At 44.0% G+C, this 13848-nt stretch overlaps 1 protein-coding gene across 3 annotated transcripts in view; it reads left to right on the top strand.

Moving 5' to 3' along the window:
- Positions 1-2695: 2695 nt before the first annotated feature.
- RIF1 (replication timing regulatory factor 1) overlaps positions 2696-13848 on the top strand; it is a 28637-nt gene continuing 17484 nt past the window's right edge. For all 3 annotated transcript variants that reach the window (XM_084208896.1, XM_084208895.1, XM_084208894.1), the window contains exons 1-13: positions 2696-2900; positions 3977-4055; positions 4802-4898; positions 6315-6445; positions 6888-6982; positions 8550-8739; positions 9524-9616; positions 9700-9838; positions 10817-10968; positions 11606-11723; positions 12840-13010; positions 13237-13347; positions 13588-13650. In XM_084208896.1, the coding sequence (XP_084065022.1) occupies positions 2734-2900; positions 3977-4055; positions 4802-4898; positions 6315-6445; positions 6888-6982; positions 8550-8739; positions 9524-9616; positions 9700-9838; positions 10817-10968; positions 11606-11723; positions 12840-13010; positions 13237-13347; positions 13588-13650 (1606 nt within the window). In that variant the 5' untranslated portion in view covers positions 2696-2733. The remainder of the gene's footprint in view (positions 2901-3976; positions 4056-4801; positions 4899-6314; positions 6446-6887; positions 6983-8549; positions 8740-9523; positions 9617-9699; positions 9839-10816; positions 10969-11605; positions 11724-12839; positions 13011-13236; positions 13348-13587; positions 13651-13848) is intronic.

Raw genomic sequence — 13848 nt, 5'->3', positions numbered from 1 at the left:
ATTTCCACATATTTATTTTTTAGACTGTTGCTTTGTTCCCCTGTTCTCTATACATTATTATTATTTGTTTTAAATTAACTGATTTTCTTGAACTGGAAGGGCCTTCAGTGTAAGGTTATTTTTAAGACACAAAAATTCATCTTGTGGATGGCCTGGCAGCCACCAGGTGAAGATTGGGAAGCAGCTCAGAGAGCACAGGATCAGCTGGATCCACACTTCCATTTTCCTGTCAGATCCATGGGTTCTGTCAGGGTTTCCTCACCCAGAGAATGAAGCCCTTTCAAAAGAATTAAAGGAATGACTTGGGAAAGAGAATAAAAGTGCTGAGAGGAAGCAGCAGGAGGAACTTCTCACCAGGCACGTTCAGAAGACACCACCAAGGTGCTGGACCTTGTTTACACGGGTTTGAGACTGTTCTAGTTGAAATTGCTGAATTTAAATCCTTTCAGACTGTTCTAGTTTAAAGTACTGAATTTACACTCCTTTCAGACTGTTCTATTAATTTAAAATCCTTTCAGACTGTTCTAGTTGAAATTGCTGAATTTAAAATCCTTTAACACTGTTCTAGTTGAAATTGTTGAATTTTAAATCCTTTCAGACTGTTCTAGTTTAAAGTACTGAATTTAAAATCCTTTCAGACTGTTCTAGTTGCAATTGCTGGATTTAAATCCTTCTCCAAATGTTTTTACCTGAAGCAGCATTAAAGCTACCTCTGGTCTAATCCCACCAAGCTTGCAGTGAGTTATTTTTGTTCCTTGCAAATGTAATTAATTTTATTAATTTAAAGGAGTAAGTAAGTTTTGTTTCTGAGTATTTTCTTGAGTCCAGCTCTGCTGAAATCTAATCCCCACTACGAATTTTCCTGTGAATTCCATTTTGTTTGAAGCATTTGTATTCCTCATCACCTGAATTCATCAGGAATGGTTTTGTGTTGGAATCTGGAACTCTCAGAACTTTGGGCCTGGAAGCCAAAGTTCAGAATTAAACACAGGATTTGATCTGAGCCCTTGGAAAAGGCTCCCAAACTCAGGTGCTAGAAGTGAGAATGTGGATTTAGAGTTTAAAGCAGAGACATATCAAGGTAGGAAGAGGAAAGTTTAGAGTTTTAGAGTTTAAGATATAGAAAAAATAAAAGTACAGAGGTGAACCAGGAGCTTAGGATGCAGCACTGCTGGTTTGGTGTCATAACATGATTGGCTAAGAAAGCTCACACATGAGTCCATAAGACAAAATATTTAAGGATTGGGTCAAAAACATAAATATCCTTGTTGGCAGTGCTTTATTGGTCAGTAAATCCTTAAAAGGTCTCGTAACTGAGGGTCTTGGGACCTTCTGAGCCATGCAGTGAAGGTGTGAGCCCAACCCACCCTTCCTACCTGTGCTGAAGAAAAATAAACCACATCATCTAAAACACTCAGAGGTCCCATCTCGAACTCATTCGAAATTCCTGCACAAATCCCCATAGTATTTCTTTTTAGGGAAGATCTTAAACTAATTAGCCCAATTTTTGCTTTATTTCTTATAATTTATTTCACTTCTGAGCTTTTATTGTCATTTCACTGGGAATATAATCCTGCTTTCTGGCAGTTCTGGAGAACAACATTGCAGCTCCTCTCCCGGTTATTTCCCACACTTCATTCGTGCTCCACGAAACGAGTTTGGTATCACCAGGTTTCTGGGATGTAACTGTATCTAAAATGTGCTTTTTAATCCTGCCACCTTGTGTTCGCAGCGCCTGCTGTACAGCAGCATTCCCATTTTCCAGGATCAGCCACAGCGCCTGCCCGTAGGGAAGAGAATAAGGAAAAGCATGGGGAGATGTCAATATTTCATTTCTGACCTCGGGGTGGGGTTTTGGTTGTTTTTGTTTCTTTAACTGGGAAGCGACAGGTGGATGGATAGGGGTGAGAACCAGGGAACACCTGGAATCCCCATGGGATATTTTTGGGGGGAAGAAAGCCAGGAGAGCCAGTCCCGCTGGGCATCTGCGGTGGCACAGGGGAGCCCTGGAGGTGACAGAGCCTCAGCCACGGCCTGGCTCTGTCCCGGAGCTCCAGGGCTTTCCAGCACTTGGGGTTCGGGATTTCCTATTTCACCCCGGGGGGGCTCAGGGAATTCCGCCTTGCGCTCCCGTGGAGCCGCAGTTCATTTCCACCATTAATTTCGGATTTGACCTCACGTGCTTCCTCCCGAGGGTCACCCCCGACCTCGTGACCGGGGACAGGAGCCGGGGAACGGCCGGGGCTGTGTCGGGGCGCGTTTGGCTGGGAAATGAGGGAAAGGCTCTTCCAGCGCAGCGTGGGCTGGCACTGACCAGGCTCTCCGCGGAATAGTCACGGCCCCGAGGCCGCCAGAGCTCCGGGAGCGTTTGGACAGCGCTCTCGGGGCTGCTCAGGGCGGGGCGCTGAGGCAGGGCCGGGAGGCGGCCATGGATGATCGCCCTTTTCCGCCGCTATTCCCGGATCCCGGCACCCGCGGGCCGCGCCGCCCGCTCCGGCCGGGCCCCCTCAGCGCCGGCCCGGCCCCGCCCCCCGCGCGGCCCCGCCCTTCCCGCCGCGCCCCGCCAATCAGCGGCGAGGGGCGGGGCTGCCGCGGGGCGCGGGAACCTCCGGGCCGCGCTCCCATTGGCCGGAGCCCGCGCGCCGCCGGGCCCGCGCGCGCCGCCATCTTAGCGCGGGAGGCGCGCGGGGCTGACTGGCGGCCGCGCTGGGGGGAGGCAGCGGCGGCGTCGCCATGAGCGCTCCCGGCCCCGATCCCGAGCCCGCCGCGCCCGGCCCCGAGCCCCAGCCCGCCGCTCCCGAGCCCGCCGCCGGCTCCAGCCTCGGCCCGCTGCTCAGCACCCTGGAGGACCCCGGCGCGCCGCCGGGAGAGCTGACGGACGCGCACCTCACCATCGTCAGGTGAGCGCGGGGGACGCGCACGCTGCCGGAGGGGAGCGGGCGGCCCTGAGGGCTCGGGCCGGGCGTGGGGAGCGAGAGAGCCGGGAGGGCCTCCGGAGCGGGACCTGCCGGCCTGGCTGAGGGCAGCGTGGCCGCGGGGAGACCGCGGGAGACATGCGGGGCTGGGGGGAGGGAGAGGAAGAGGAGGAAGGGGAGGAAGAGGAGGGAGGAAGGAGCGCATCTCCACAGAGTCTGCGCCTCCCGGAGCCTCCCTGCCCCCTTGGATTCCTGGGGCATTGTCAGAGGTGGGTGAGAGCGTTGGGAGATAATAACTTTCTTGTAATGACAAAACTTTGCGGCATTATGACTGGAAGGGTGAAGTTTTTAGTGGCGTTTCTCGGGTTTTGCTTTGTTTTCATTGTCATTGCGTTTCTTTCTGGAAGGCGCTTCTTCCCCACGAGGTTGTGCCTTTACCTGCGTCTGTCCGGCTTCACCATGTGCAAAGGCACGCTCTCTTCCTCTCAGCGTCTCCCTTCTGTTCTGCAGTGAATTTAAAACTGTAGCTACTCACATAGCAGATTTTACAGGTTTCTAGACATAACTGACAGCAAAAAAAACCTCCTGATGTAAGTATTAAGCAGCAACAGGTTTCTCAGGTTGTCCCTGGATGACTGAACTCAGCACGGTTTGGGTTTTGTAGTGAGAAGCTGATGATTAACGTTTTATGGGATAATTACAGCTTTTCTGCAAGAATGTTCCTCACACATGTGCAAAGTCATCCTTGCTGCTTGTCAGACCAGGATTTTCCTGCATTCTGGGACTGCTCGTGAGGAAGATGCTTTTTCAGCTCCTGTATTTCTGGGTTTTTTAATGAGTGTTCTTTAGGCAGAAAATGAGCCATTTCTCACTTTGTGCTATAACACAGGATTTTGCCGCTGGTCAGACCCTGTGCTGGCATTTTTGCTCTTTAGCTCCTTCAGTGTTTTGTTGATTCCCTTCAAGAAAATATGTTGCTATGTGTCAGAAGTTAAAAGTTAAGTCAGTTACAAGGTATTTAACCTGGAAATATTGTTTGTTTTCCTTCCTGCTCCTTGCAGTCGCTTGAGTGGTGAAGGAGGCAAAGCATTCACTGCCGATTTCAGGAAACACTTCCCTCAACTCTGCAAGGTCTTCAAGGTATGGTTTTTATACTCTGTTCTCTTACACTTCAATGAACAAAGATTTATTTTGGTGGGCAAGGTCAGTGGGCATAGAAAGACCCAAATTTCAGTTCATTTATAGAGTCACAGAATCGTTAAGGTTGGAAAAAACTTCTGAGTCATGGAATCCAACCTTTAATAGGAATGCAGGATAGTGGCAGAACAGGAAAGGGGTTTTTTTGGCAAAATAGATCTTTCTTGTGATGAGGAATTGCTGCGTTAAAAACCAAAATGCTGGGTCTTGGATGTGTTCAGGCAGCATCCTACAGTTAAACCTAATCTTCCAGCCAGGAGAGATAGTGTGTTGTGGTTTCTTAGAAACATTTCAGAATTCAGAATATCCAGAAAATGTCAAGGGTTTTTAAGGAGTAATGTAAAAGTTGTTCTTAGCCATTTTTTCCTTCTGTTTCAGAAGCCTAAAAACAATTGGAGAGTCAAGTGAGAGAACATAACATACACAGCCAAAGTGAAAAACTTGGCATGTCACGGATTAATTAAAGATCTTTTTATTACAGAGAGCAAAATGCCTTCAGCACCTCAAATTGTTTTACTGATTTGGTGTGTGCAGAATTCAGAGAGGGTCGCCCACCTGGGTGGATTTTTCACCAAGTGCTTGCTTTTTCCAGCTTCCCAGCAGTGCTGGTATTCAGACAATAATCTCAATATTTCTCAATTACTTTTCTAACCAGAGCTTCTGTGGATTTGGGTTGTGTTTTTTTCCAGGCTCACATTTCCAGTCCAAACTTGGAGCTCAGTAATGCAGCATTGCAGGCCTTGGGCTTCTGCACTTTTAATTCAAACAACACAGCTGAATTATCTGGTAAGCAAACAAACTGTGGCTATAAATATATACATCAGAACTCCTTCTTTGTTTTTCTTAGCATTTGTTTTCATTTTGACCAGGTTTTGTCTGTAATATGAGCAATGTGATCAGTTCATTAATTACATCTTGTACACAAGTGTGGTGATGATTTTTCATGCTGTTACACTAATTCTGTTTTGCTAACTTGTAGTTTCATTAAATGCTTTGGTAGCAATTAGTACAGTAATTAGTTGTATGCAATTAGTGATCAAAAAAAGATATTCTAAAAGGACCTATTTCTAGGATTTGGGAGTGCACAGTGAGTTTTTCCACGTTTCCCAGCTTTTTCTTGGAGATCTCTTTGTTCCATCAAATCATGGAGTGGTTTGAGTTGGAAGAGACCATTAAAGGTCATCTAGTCCAGCCCCAACTATTTCAAATTAATCCAAAATCTTATGATCTGCATTCCTAGAAAGTGCTAAATCCCTTTCTCAAAAGGTTTTGAGAACTTGAGGCTTTGCCTCAAGGTGAAAGCACAGGGTTTTGGTAACAGGGGAGAGGGCATTTTTCCTGTTTGAAATTGGTTTGTTTGGTTCTTCTCCTCTGTTTTTTTCAGTGTTTTCTGCTTTCCTATTGTGCAAAATTCCCCCTGATTTCCTGTGAGAATGAGGCATTTCTAATAATGTCTGTGTGGTATCTTTATTTCCTCTCATTTTTTCTAACCAGTTGATAAATGACAATTTTATTACAGATTGTCAGGCTCCAGAAGTCACAAAGCCCTGGAAACAATGGGGAGTTGAAAAGGGAGGGAGGACAAGCAGCTCCTGTACCTTTGAGTGTAATTTTGACTGGGGGAGAGGAGTGAAAGAGTCCTTTTATTTCTCTGATTGTGAGATCATTCACCCACAAAGTGCAGATTTGCAATAAATCACACTTTTTACCTTTGAATTCTAAAGGAACACATGATTTCTCCATCTGTGTTCTCAGTGGGATCTAAGTCCTGTGTTTAACCTTATTAATTTTTATGTAATGAGCTACAATTTTACCACCTTCAGTCACAAAAAGCTCTTGTAGACTGTAAAATAAATTTATGTCAAGTTAGGACCAAAGTGCTGCTAAATTCAATTAAAATCCAAGAAGTTTTGAATAATTTAATACTTCATCTTTAGCTCAGGTGTATTTAACTAAAGCTGTCTTCTAATTTTATGGATTCTTAAAAAGGTAATACAGATGCACTGCATTATTAGTATTTGGACATTAATACATTTTCAGCTTTCTGGCTACTTTAGTAGGAGAGAAACTGCTCCAAAGTGATGTTTAAGGCTGTAAATCATTGGGACTTGCAGCTGAATGGATTCTGGGCACATTTAGGTGAGCAGAATGACCTGGAATGTGTTGCAGAGGATTTGGAGGGTTTGTGTGCTCTGCTTGCAGGCACTGAAATGCAGGAGTTGCTGGCAGCAGTGAACAGCGTGGCTGTGAAATGCTCAGACAAGAACACTCGCACTCGGGCACTTTGGGTCATCTCCAAGCAGGCATTTCCTCCAGAAATTGTTAGAAAGGAGGTGAGTTTCTTCACTGTTCTTTTGGAGGCCTCATTTCTCACAGAGAGGAGGCTCCAGAAATCGTTTAAAAGAAGGTGAGTTTCCTTATTTCTCATTTTGGTGCTGCCTTTTCCTAGGGAGAGGAGGCAAGTTCTCTGTCACTCTCCACTCAGTAGCTTTTGAATCTGAAGGTTATTTCCCATCAAATCTGACAGCCAGGTATCAATTCTTGGAACACCTGAGCCAGAAATTACTGCTCTCCTTGAGGGGGAAGCTGCAATGTGAGCAGTTCTGTCAGAAAGCAATGAAATATCACAGGGCAGAAAAGTTGTGAATATTCCTGGTTAAAATGACACCTGGCATAATCCAGACACGATTCTGGAAAATGAAATGTCACAATTCCAGCTCCTCCTGGAATTACTTGTATCCAGGTGCTGACTATGCTGTTCTCTTGTTTCCTCAGGTGTCCAATATTCTCTCTACCCTGGAAACAATCCTGACTAAAGGAGAAGTTCAGTCGGTTGTGGTTGAATATGAAGCACTTAATGTCATTATACGGTGAGTGCTCTGCAACATTCCATTGTCAGCCTTTATTGAAGGGGGAAACTCTTCATCCAAAACCCAGGTGGCACTAAATGTACTAAAGGAAAAACTCCTCTGAGTTTATTCTGTTCAGGATTGTTTGTCTCCAGTGTTGCCCCGGTTTTCACTGGGCTAGAGGTGCTTGCTGAGTGCTGTGGGTGGGGTTTGGGATGGGAATGGTGTTGATAACACCAGGGGTGTTTTAGTTATTGTGAGCAGAGTTTGCTCTAAGTCAAGGACAAGGGGACACAGCTGATCCCAGCTGAGCAGGGGATATTCCATGGAATTGTGCCTGGGGTGAACTGGGGAGCTGCGGGGCTCTGGGAGGGGAAGCTGCACTGTGCACCACTTGTTTTGTGTATAATAATTAATTAAATATCGCCTTAATAATCATGGCATCATTCTGAAGCAGAAATCAGACAATATTGCTTTCATTTTTAGTGGCTCTTTAGGAATTATTTCTCACCTCTCACCTGTGCTTCCCAAGTCATGTTCTTAAGTTTTGTTTCCAGAACCTGCCTGCTTGAGAAATTCTTTGCCATTATTTTTGGGGTTCATTTAAAAATATCTTACTTAGAAATATCCCCTTGGCAACACATTTTAGTGCAATGTTTCCCACAACACTGTTGGAATTCCTGTCTAATTCCAAAAGTGACTTTTTAAAACCATCACTGTGAGCACGTTCTGGTCAGCAGAGCTGAAATATTCAAATTTTGTCTTTAATTAGTTTAATTCCTGTATGAGTAAATACATTGAGCTTGTATCTTTACTCCTTTTTAAGTTTTCTCTCAGATTTTTGGCATGTGGTTTGAGCTGCAAATCCATTTTGAATAGTTCTTTTAAACAGTTCTTGTCCTCTGACTTTAATAAAATGACTTGAAAGGCAGAACTTTTCTTTAGTGCATCAAATTCTCCATAAACTGTAGGGATGGGGGTTTGAGGAGTTTGACTTTCCTGGGAAAAAGAGGGGCTTAAAAAAAACTCCAGGATTTCTAGATTCAGGCTAGTTTGAATATATGCCAGGTATTCCTGTTTCTGCATGGTTTTGGTGTGGGTGGGCTGGTGGAAATGTGTGGAATTTTGTCATGCTGTGGTCTGACAGTTTGGGAATAGGAGGATAAAATCAGCTCTGTCCAGACCTGGCTTGGGATTTGTCCAGAAGCTGCTGGGAGTTGTTCCCAGCTGTGTGGGAGCTGCCTGGCCTCCTGGGAACTCCCAGGGATGGTTCATGGCCAAACTTCCCTTGGGCATTGTGCATTCCTGTCAGGCTCTCAGCTCCTGTGCCCAAGTTGTTGTGCTAAAATGGAAAGCACAGTTCTCCAGTCAGGCTGTTGTGCTTCTGGAGAGGTTTATCTGAAATAACACTTGAACTTTGCCCTTTTAATGCAGTCTCAAAATACAATTGATTAAAAAACATTGGGATGGTTTCCTACAAATCCTGGATTGAATTAAAGAATTTATTGGTGATACAAAGATAGCTTGAGTGCCTGAGCTGTTGGAGATCTCTAATCCCTATTTTTTGGGTTTTTTTCTTTTGATCCAGCTTAATGGAGCAAGCTCCATCCCAGATGGGAGAGGAGGCTGTGAGGTGGGCAAAGCTGATCATCCCCCTGGTTGTCCACTCAGCTCACAAAGTGCAGTTAAGAGGTGCCACTGCCCTGGAGATGGGAATGCCACTGCTCCTGCAGAAGCAGCAGGAGGTGGCAGCTGTCACCGAGCACCTGATGACCACAGTGAGTGACACTGGGCAGCAGGGGCACCTGGGGGGCTTTCATTTCATTCCCTGTGCATTGACAGCAACTTCTTGATGCCAATGGAAAAAAAATGGAAATGTAAATATTCACTGCAGAAAAGTGCCCAGCATCAAAGGGAATGGGAGACAACTTGGAGGCCTGAGGGTGGAGAGGGGGGCAGGAAAGCAGAGGATGCTCAGCATTTTCCATGTCCTTTAAGAGTCCCCATCCTGTGCAGCAGCAGCCCCAGGGTGTCTTTGATGAAGATTTTCACATTCCCCTTCTCTTCCAGGACTGGCCTCACTTGGCTCATTTATTTTGCCTTATTTTCTGCTGAAAAACCCAAAAACCCAACCAAACGAGGTGGTGTTTGGGGTCAGGGCATGTTTTGACTTTAGAGCTGGAGGAAATGCAAATATTTGAAGAATGAATTTTCCTTTGTTGGTTGCCACTGTCAATAAGAGCCATAAATTTCAAGGGAAAAGAGGATCAGGTGGTGGCAAATGCTGTGTGGTACAGAATGAAATCCTTCTGCTGTGCAAACATCAGAAATGCTGCTCCACTTCCTCGTGGCACCACAAGTTGTGGATTTTGCTAAGCAAAAGAAACTCATGCGTAGTTTAGGTCTACCTAGAGTTTTATATGTATTTAATTGTAAAAAAAACATTTGCATAATCTCAAATCTTGTCTGTTGGTTGTGTCCCCAGACATTGGTATGTGTGTGGAGTTTTTAGAATATTTTAAAACCATTTCTTGTAGAAATTCTGTTTCTTTCTTCCTGCAGAAATTAATTTCCGAACTTCAGAAATTGTTTTCTTCCAAAAACGAGACCTTCGTGTTAAAGCTGTGGCCCCTGTTTGTCAGATTGCTTGGAAAGGTAAGCAGAAAAGGAAGAAATCTTTAGAAGAGGACTTTTGAACAGCAGAAACTTCTTTTAATGATGAATTTCTTCCTGCTCAGACTCTGCATCGCAGTGGCAGCTTCATCAACTCCCTGCTGCAGCTGGAGGAGCTGGGCTTCCGCAGTGGCTCCCCTGTGGTGAAGAAAATTGCCTTCATTGCATGGAAGAGCCTCATTGATAACTTTGCTCTAAATCCAGGTAGGTCTAAAAAAAAAAATATTTAGCCTGATTTGTTTTAATACAAGTCATACATAGCTGGAAAAATGTAAATACATTTAATGCATAACTGTAATACATAAATATGTAATATGTGTTAATACATAATTGGAAAAAACTCATCTTTTAGTGGTCAATGCATTACTTTTATACCACTGGATATCCACATGCTGGTGCAGAAAAATTCACTGTCTCTGTGCATAGCTAAAATTCAAGATTTTGTTGGTTTTTTCCTTGTTTTCTTTTCTTTTTGAAGCAAGGTGATATTTTGATCATCTGCTCTGTCCTAATTTTTCTGCTGGGAATGCTAGAAATGGAATAAAATCAGTAAATTGTGTTTTGTAGTGCTATTAATGATCCAAACAGTAGTGAAATAGAGAATAAAACATTCTATATGTCTTATTTTGGGTGGTGTGGTCTAACTGGAGAAAGACAACACTTCAGAATTCCAAAGGTGTTAAAAAAAAGTTGTTTTAAAGGTGTAACCTGAATCTGAACAAGTTTTTATTCTACCTTGTGTCAAAATACAATTTTTTTTTACTTTAATTGTGCTTCTCTGTATTCTGAAGAGAAAACTCAGTGTTTGATTTTCCTGTCCCTGGAGCAGATGGGACTAACAGAGCAAGCAAGAGGGAATTCCTTCTGTTTATCACAGAATCCCATCATGGGTCAGGTTGGATCCGACCTCCCTTCTCAAGTGGGGTCAGGTTGGAATGCAGAAAATTTGATTTCAGTCTTTGTATTGAAAAGAAATACTTGATTTTTTTCAGAATTGGTTTAAGCAATAATTAGAGCAGTAAGAGAATTTGAAGGGTTGGCGTGGTTGAGTTTTGCAAATTACTGTTAATTGAATTTGAAGCTAAAAGATATAAGGAAAAAACCATAATGGTTTAATCAAATGTTGCTGAGCTGTGATTCAATAATGTGTATTGTTTAAAATGCACCTTTTGGATCTCCCAGACATCCTTTGCAGTGCTAAGAGGCTGAAACTGCTGATGCAGCCCCTGAGCTCCATCCACGTGAGGACAGAGGCTCTGGCCCTGACCAAGCTGGAGGTCTGGTGGTATTTGCTGATGAGACTGGGACCTCACCTGCCCTCAAACTTTGAACAGGTAACTCAGGTGACAAGAATCCTGATCTCTGTGCAGCAGAATGTAAAATATTCCTGCTTCATCCCTTTCTGCTTTGTTACTGAAATCAAACTCCCTCAAGGAACTGATTTGTCCTGGTGTGTGGCTTAGGGATTGTGTAGAAGGGATATTTGGGACTCAGAGCCCCAAAATACTGGAGAATCTGTGGGAATGTCCTGTGAGCATCTCTGAAAATCTGCCCTGGGTGACTATCAGTGTGTTAAATAGAGGCTCTCTCCTCCTTTCACCAAGGAAGTGTGGCCTTGGAAAAGGCTGCCATAGGAAAACTGGTGAAAACACCAAAAATATTCAGGAAGATAGAAAAATGATGCAGGTGTTTCATTTCTAGTCACACTGTAAGTGGAATGGACCTGTTTCTACTCAACACCTGGATTCATTAAATTATTCTTCAAGATGGGAGTAAAGGGAGGGAAAAGTATTTTCTTAGGCTTACTAAAATAGACTGCATCTACCAGGAATTTTTGTTTGATTAGACATTTCTGGTTCATTCTGAATACCCAGAAACTCTGATTTGTGAGCAGCAGCCCAGTCTGTGCTGGTTGAAATGAGTTTTTAGTGGCTTGCCCATGTTGTAGCTGTTGCTGGGGTTCCTTTGCAGGTCTGTGTCCCACTAATCCAAAGCACCCTGAGTGTGGATCCTGCTGCTGCCTTCCCAGGAACGCCCTCACGGCCAAACAACCCCAGCCTGGGCTCAGCAACCCCTGGGCAGAAACCAGGTACTAAAACATCACCCTGTGCAAACTCCAGCTCCATTTCACATGCAGAGACTCGTCTCTTGTGTTTGTCATGTTCTGCCTTTCCATTTCTAGTTCCTGTTCTTCAGAAGAGCGAGTTTTCTGCATGGTCACTGCAGGATTTATATGGGGGAAAGTGAGGCTGTTGCAGTCGTTATTTAAAGTTTCACAAGTTGTGCCAGTCAGTTTGAGGAGCAGTTTGAATGGCCTGAATTGTGTTCTCTGTTGCAACTGAGCTCTGCTTTAAAATCTTATTTTTCCGTCTATGAGTGTATGTGCTATTTTTATGTGCCCTTTTATTTCTGTAGCACTTTTAGTTTCTGCCTGAATAGTAGAGAACCTTGGAATGATTTGGGTTGGAAAGGACCTTAAAGCTCATCCAGGGACACCTTCTACTACCCCAGGCCCTGGCCAGCCTGTCCTTGGGCACTTCCAGGGATGGGCATCCACCCTGCCAGCCAGGAATTCCTTCCCAATATCCCACCTAACCCTGCCCAGGGATGATAACCATCAGGAATTTTAATGCTTTAACCACATGTGAAGCCACCTCTATTTGAGCTTTATATCTAAATATCCAATAGGGAACTCCTGGTTTTCCTTCTCTTTCTGGAAGCCTGGCATCCATGGCTTGTGCCATTCTGTTCTGCTGTAATCAGGAGCCTCAGGGATCCTGGATTTGGGGAGTTTCCTGTTTTCCCTTCCTAAAAAAGCTCATCTTAGTCCTGTGAGATCACCCCTGAGTTGGTCAAAATATTTGCCAAGACCTCTTAAATTTCTGTTCCAGGTGACAATTTCCAATGGAAACTGTTTTGTAGCAGCAGATTCATACAAGTGTTCAGTGGCTGTGTAACCTCAGCTTCCATGGAGATTTGTATGGCCAAAAAAAAATGTGGTGTTCCAGAATGGACAATTTTGGGGCAGATATTTAAAACACTGGGAAAAATATGGCTGTGCTAGCAAACCCCACTTGTGTGAGAAAGCTGGCTGTCAGAGGTGCCCCCCAGCCAGCAGCACTCCATGACTGGTCCTTTTCCTGGGGAATTTGGGGCTTTTCCCTGGGATTTCTGTGCTGCTGCTGATCTGTGTGCCCTCCCTCAGGTGCTTTGCTGTTCGTGAGCCCGGGCACCCCCAGGATGGGCCTGAACAGCCCAGCAGGAGGGCAGCTCTTCCCTTCCATCCAGCTGCTGGGCATTGAAATGCTGCTCCACTTCCTCATGGGACCACAAGTTGTGGATTTTGCTAAGCAGAACAAACTCGTGCTTAGCTTAGGTATATGAGTTTTATATTTCTATTTAACTGTATAAAATACATTTGTGTCATCTCAAATCTTATGTGTTAGAATGAAATAATTTAAACTTTTAAGTGTTGTCAGATTTAAGATGTTTGTATAGTAAAAATGCTGTAAATACACAAATAATTGATTATTTTTAAGGCTTATTTTCCCAGTAAACTGCAAAGTAACAGGTTTATGGAATGTGTTTTTTTGTTCTTGTAGAGCCTCTCCAGTACCCACTGATCAGTAGCCCTTCTTTTTTTTGTAAGCATGCCAGCACTCTGATAAATGCTGTTCAGGATGGCTTTATTGCAATTGGAAAAGAAGTTCCTGGTAAGAATTCGGTGGTGAAATTTAAACATTTTCTGGGAAATCAGGTGGGCAAGGGAAGCATAAGAATTCAGCACTTTGTGTGATATCCTGATGTTATAAAAAGTAGAACTGGTCTGACTTGCATTGAAATTTGAGTTCTGGCTTAAATCCAGATCTGTCCTTTAACACAATTTGTATTTTAGCTGCAGTTGTGTTGAATATTTTTTTTGCAAACTGAATAAAACCATTGTTACCTTGCAGATTGCTTGCTGAATGTTATCTGGAAGGACATAAATGGATATGTAAAAACAGCAATTGAAGCAGGTAAAAAGGGTCATTTTCTTGAATTTGGCATTGCTCACCAGTCAGAGGTGGTTTATTTTTAAACTAGACTAGAAGTTTTTGATTGTTCATTGCTTGGCTTGAGTCTGAATCAATAATTCTGTTCTATTCTAAAGCAGCTCCAAAAGAAAAACAACCCCTCCTTGGTCTTTAGTGTTGAGGAATGGAGACAAAAATTCA

The sequence above is a fragment of the Fringilla coelebs genome, assembly GCF_963513975.1.
Source record: "Fringilla coelebs genome assembly, chromosome: 7".
NCBI classification, from domain to species: Eukaryota; Metazoa; Chordata; class Aves; order Passeriformes; family Fringillidae; genus Fringilla; species Fringilla coelebs.
The sequence above is the reverse complement of the archived record's forward strand: the minus strand, read 5'-3'. Positions and strand labels throughout refer to the sequence as shown.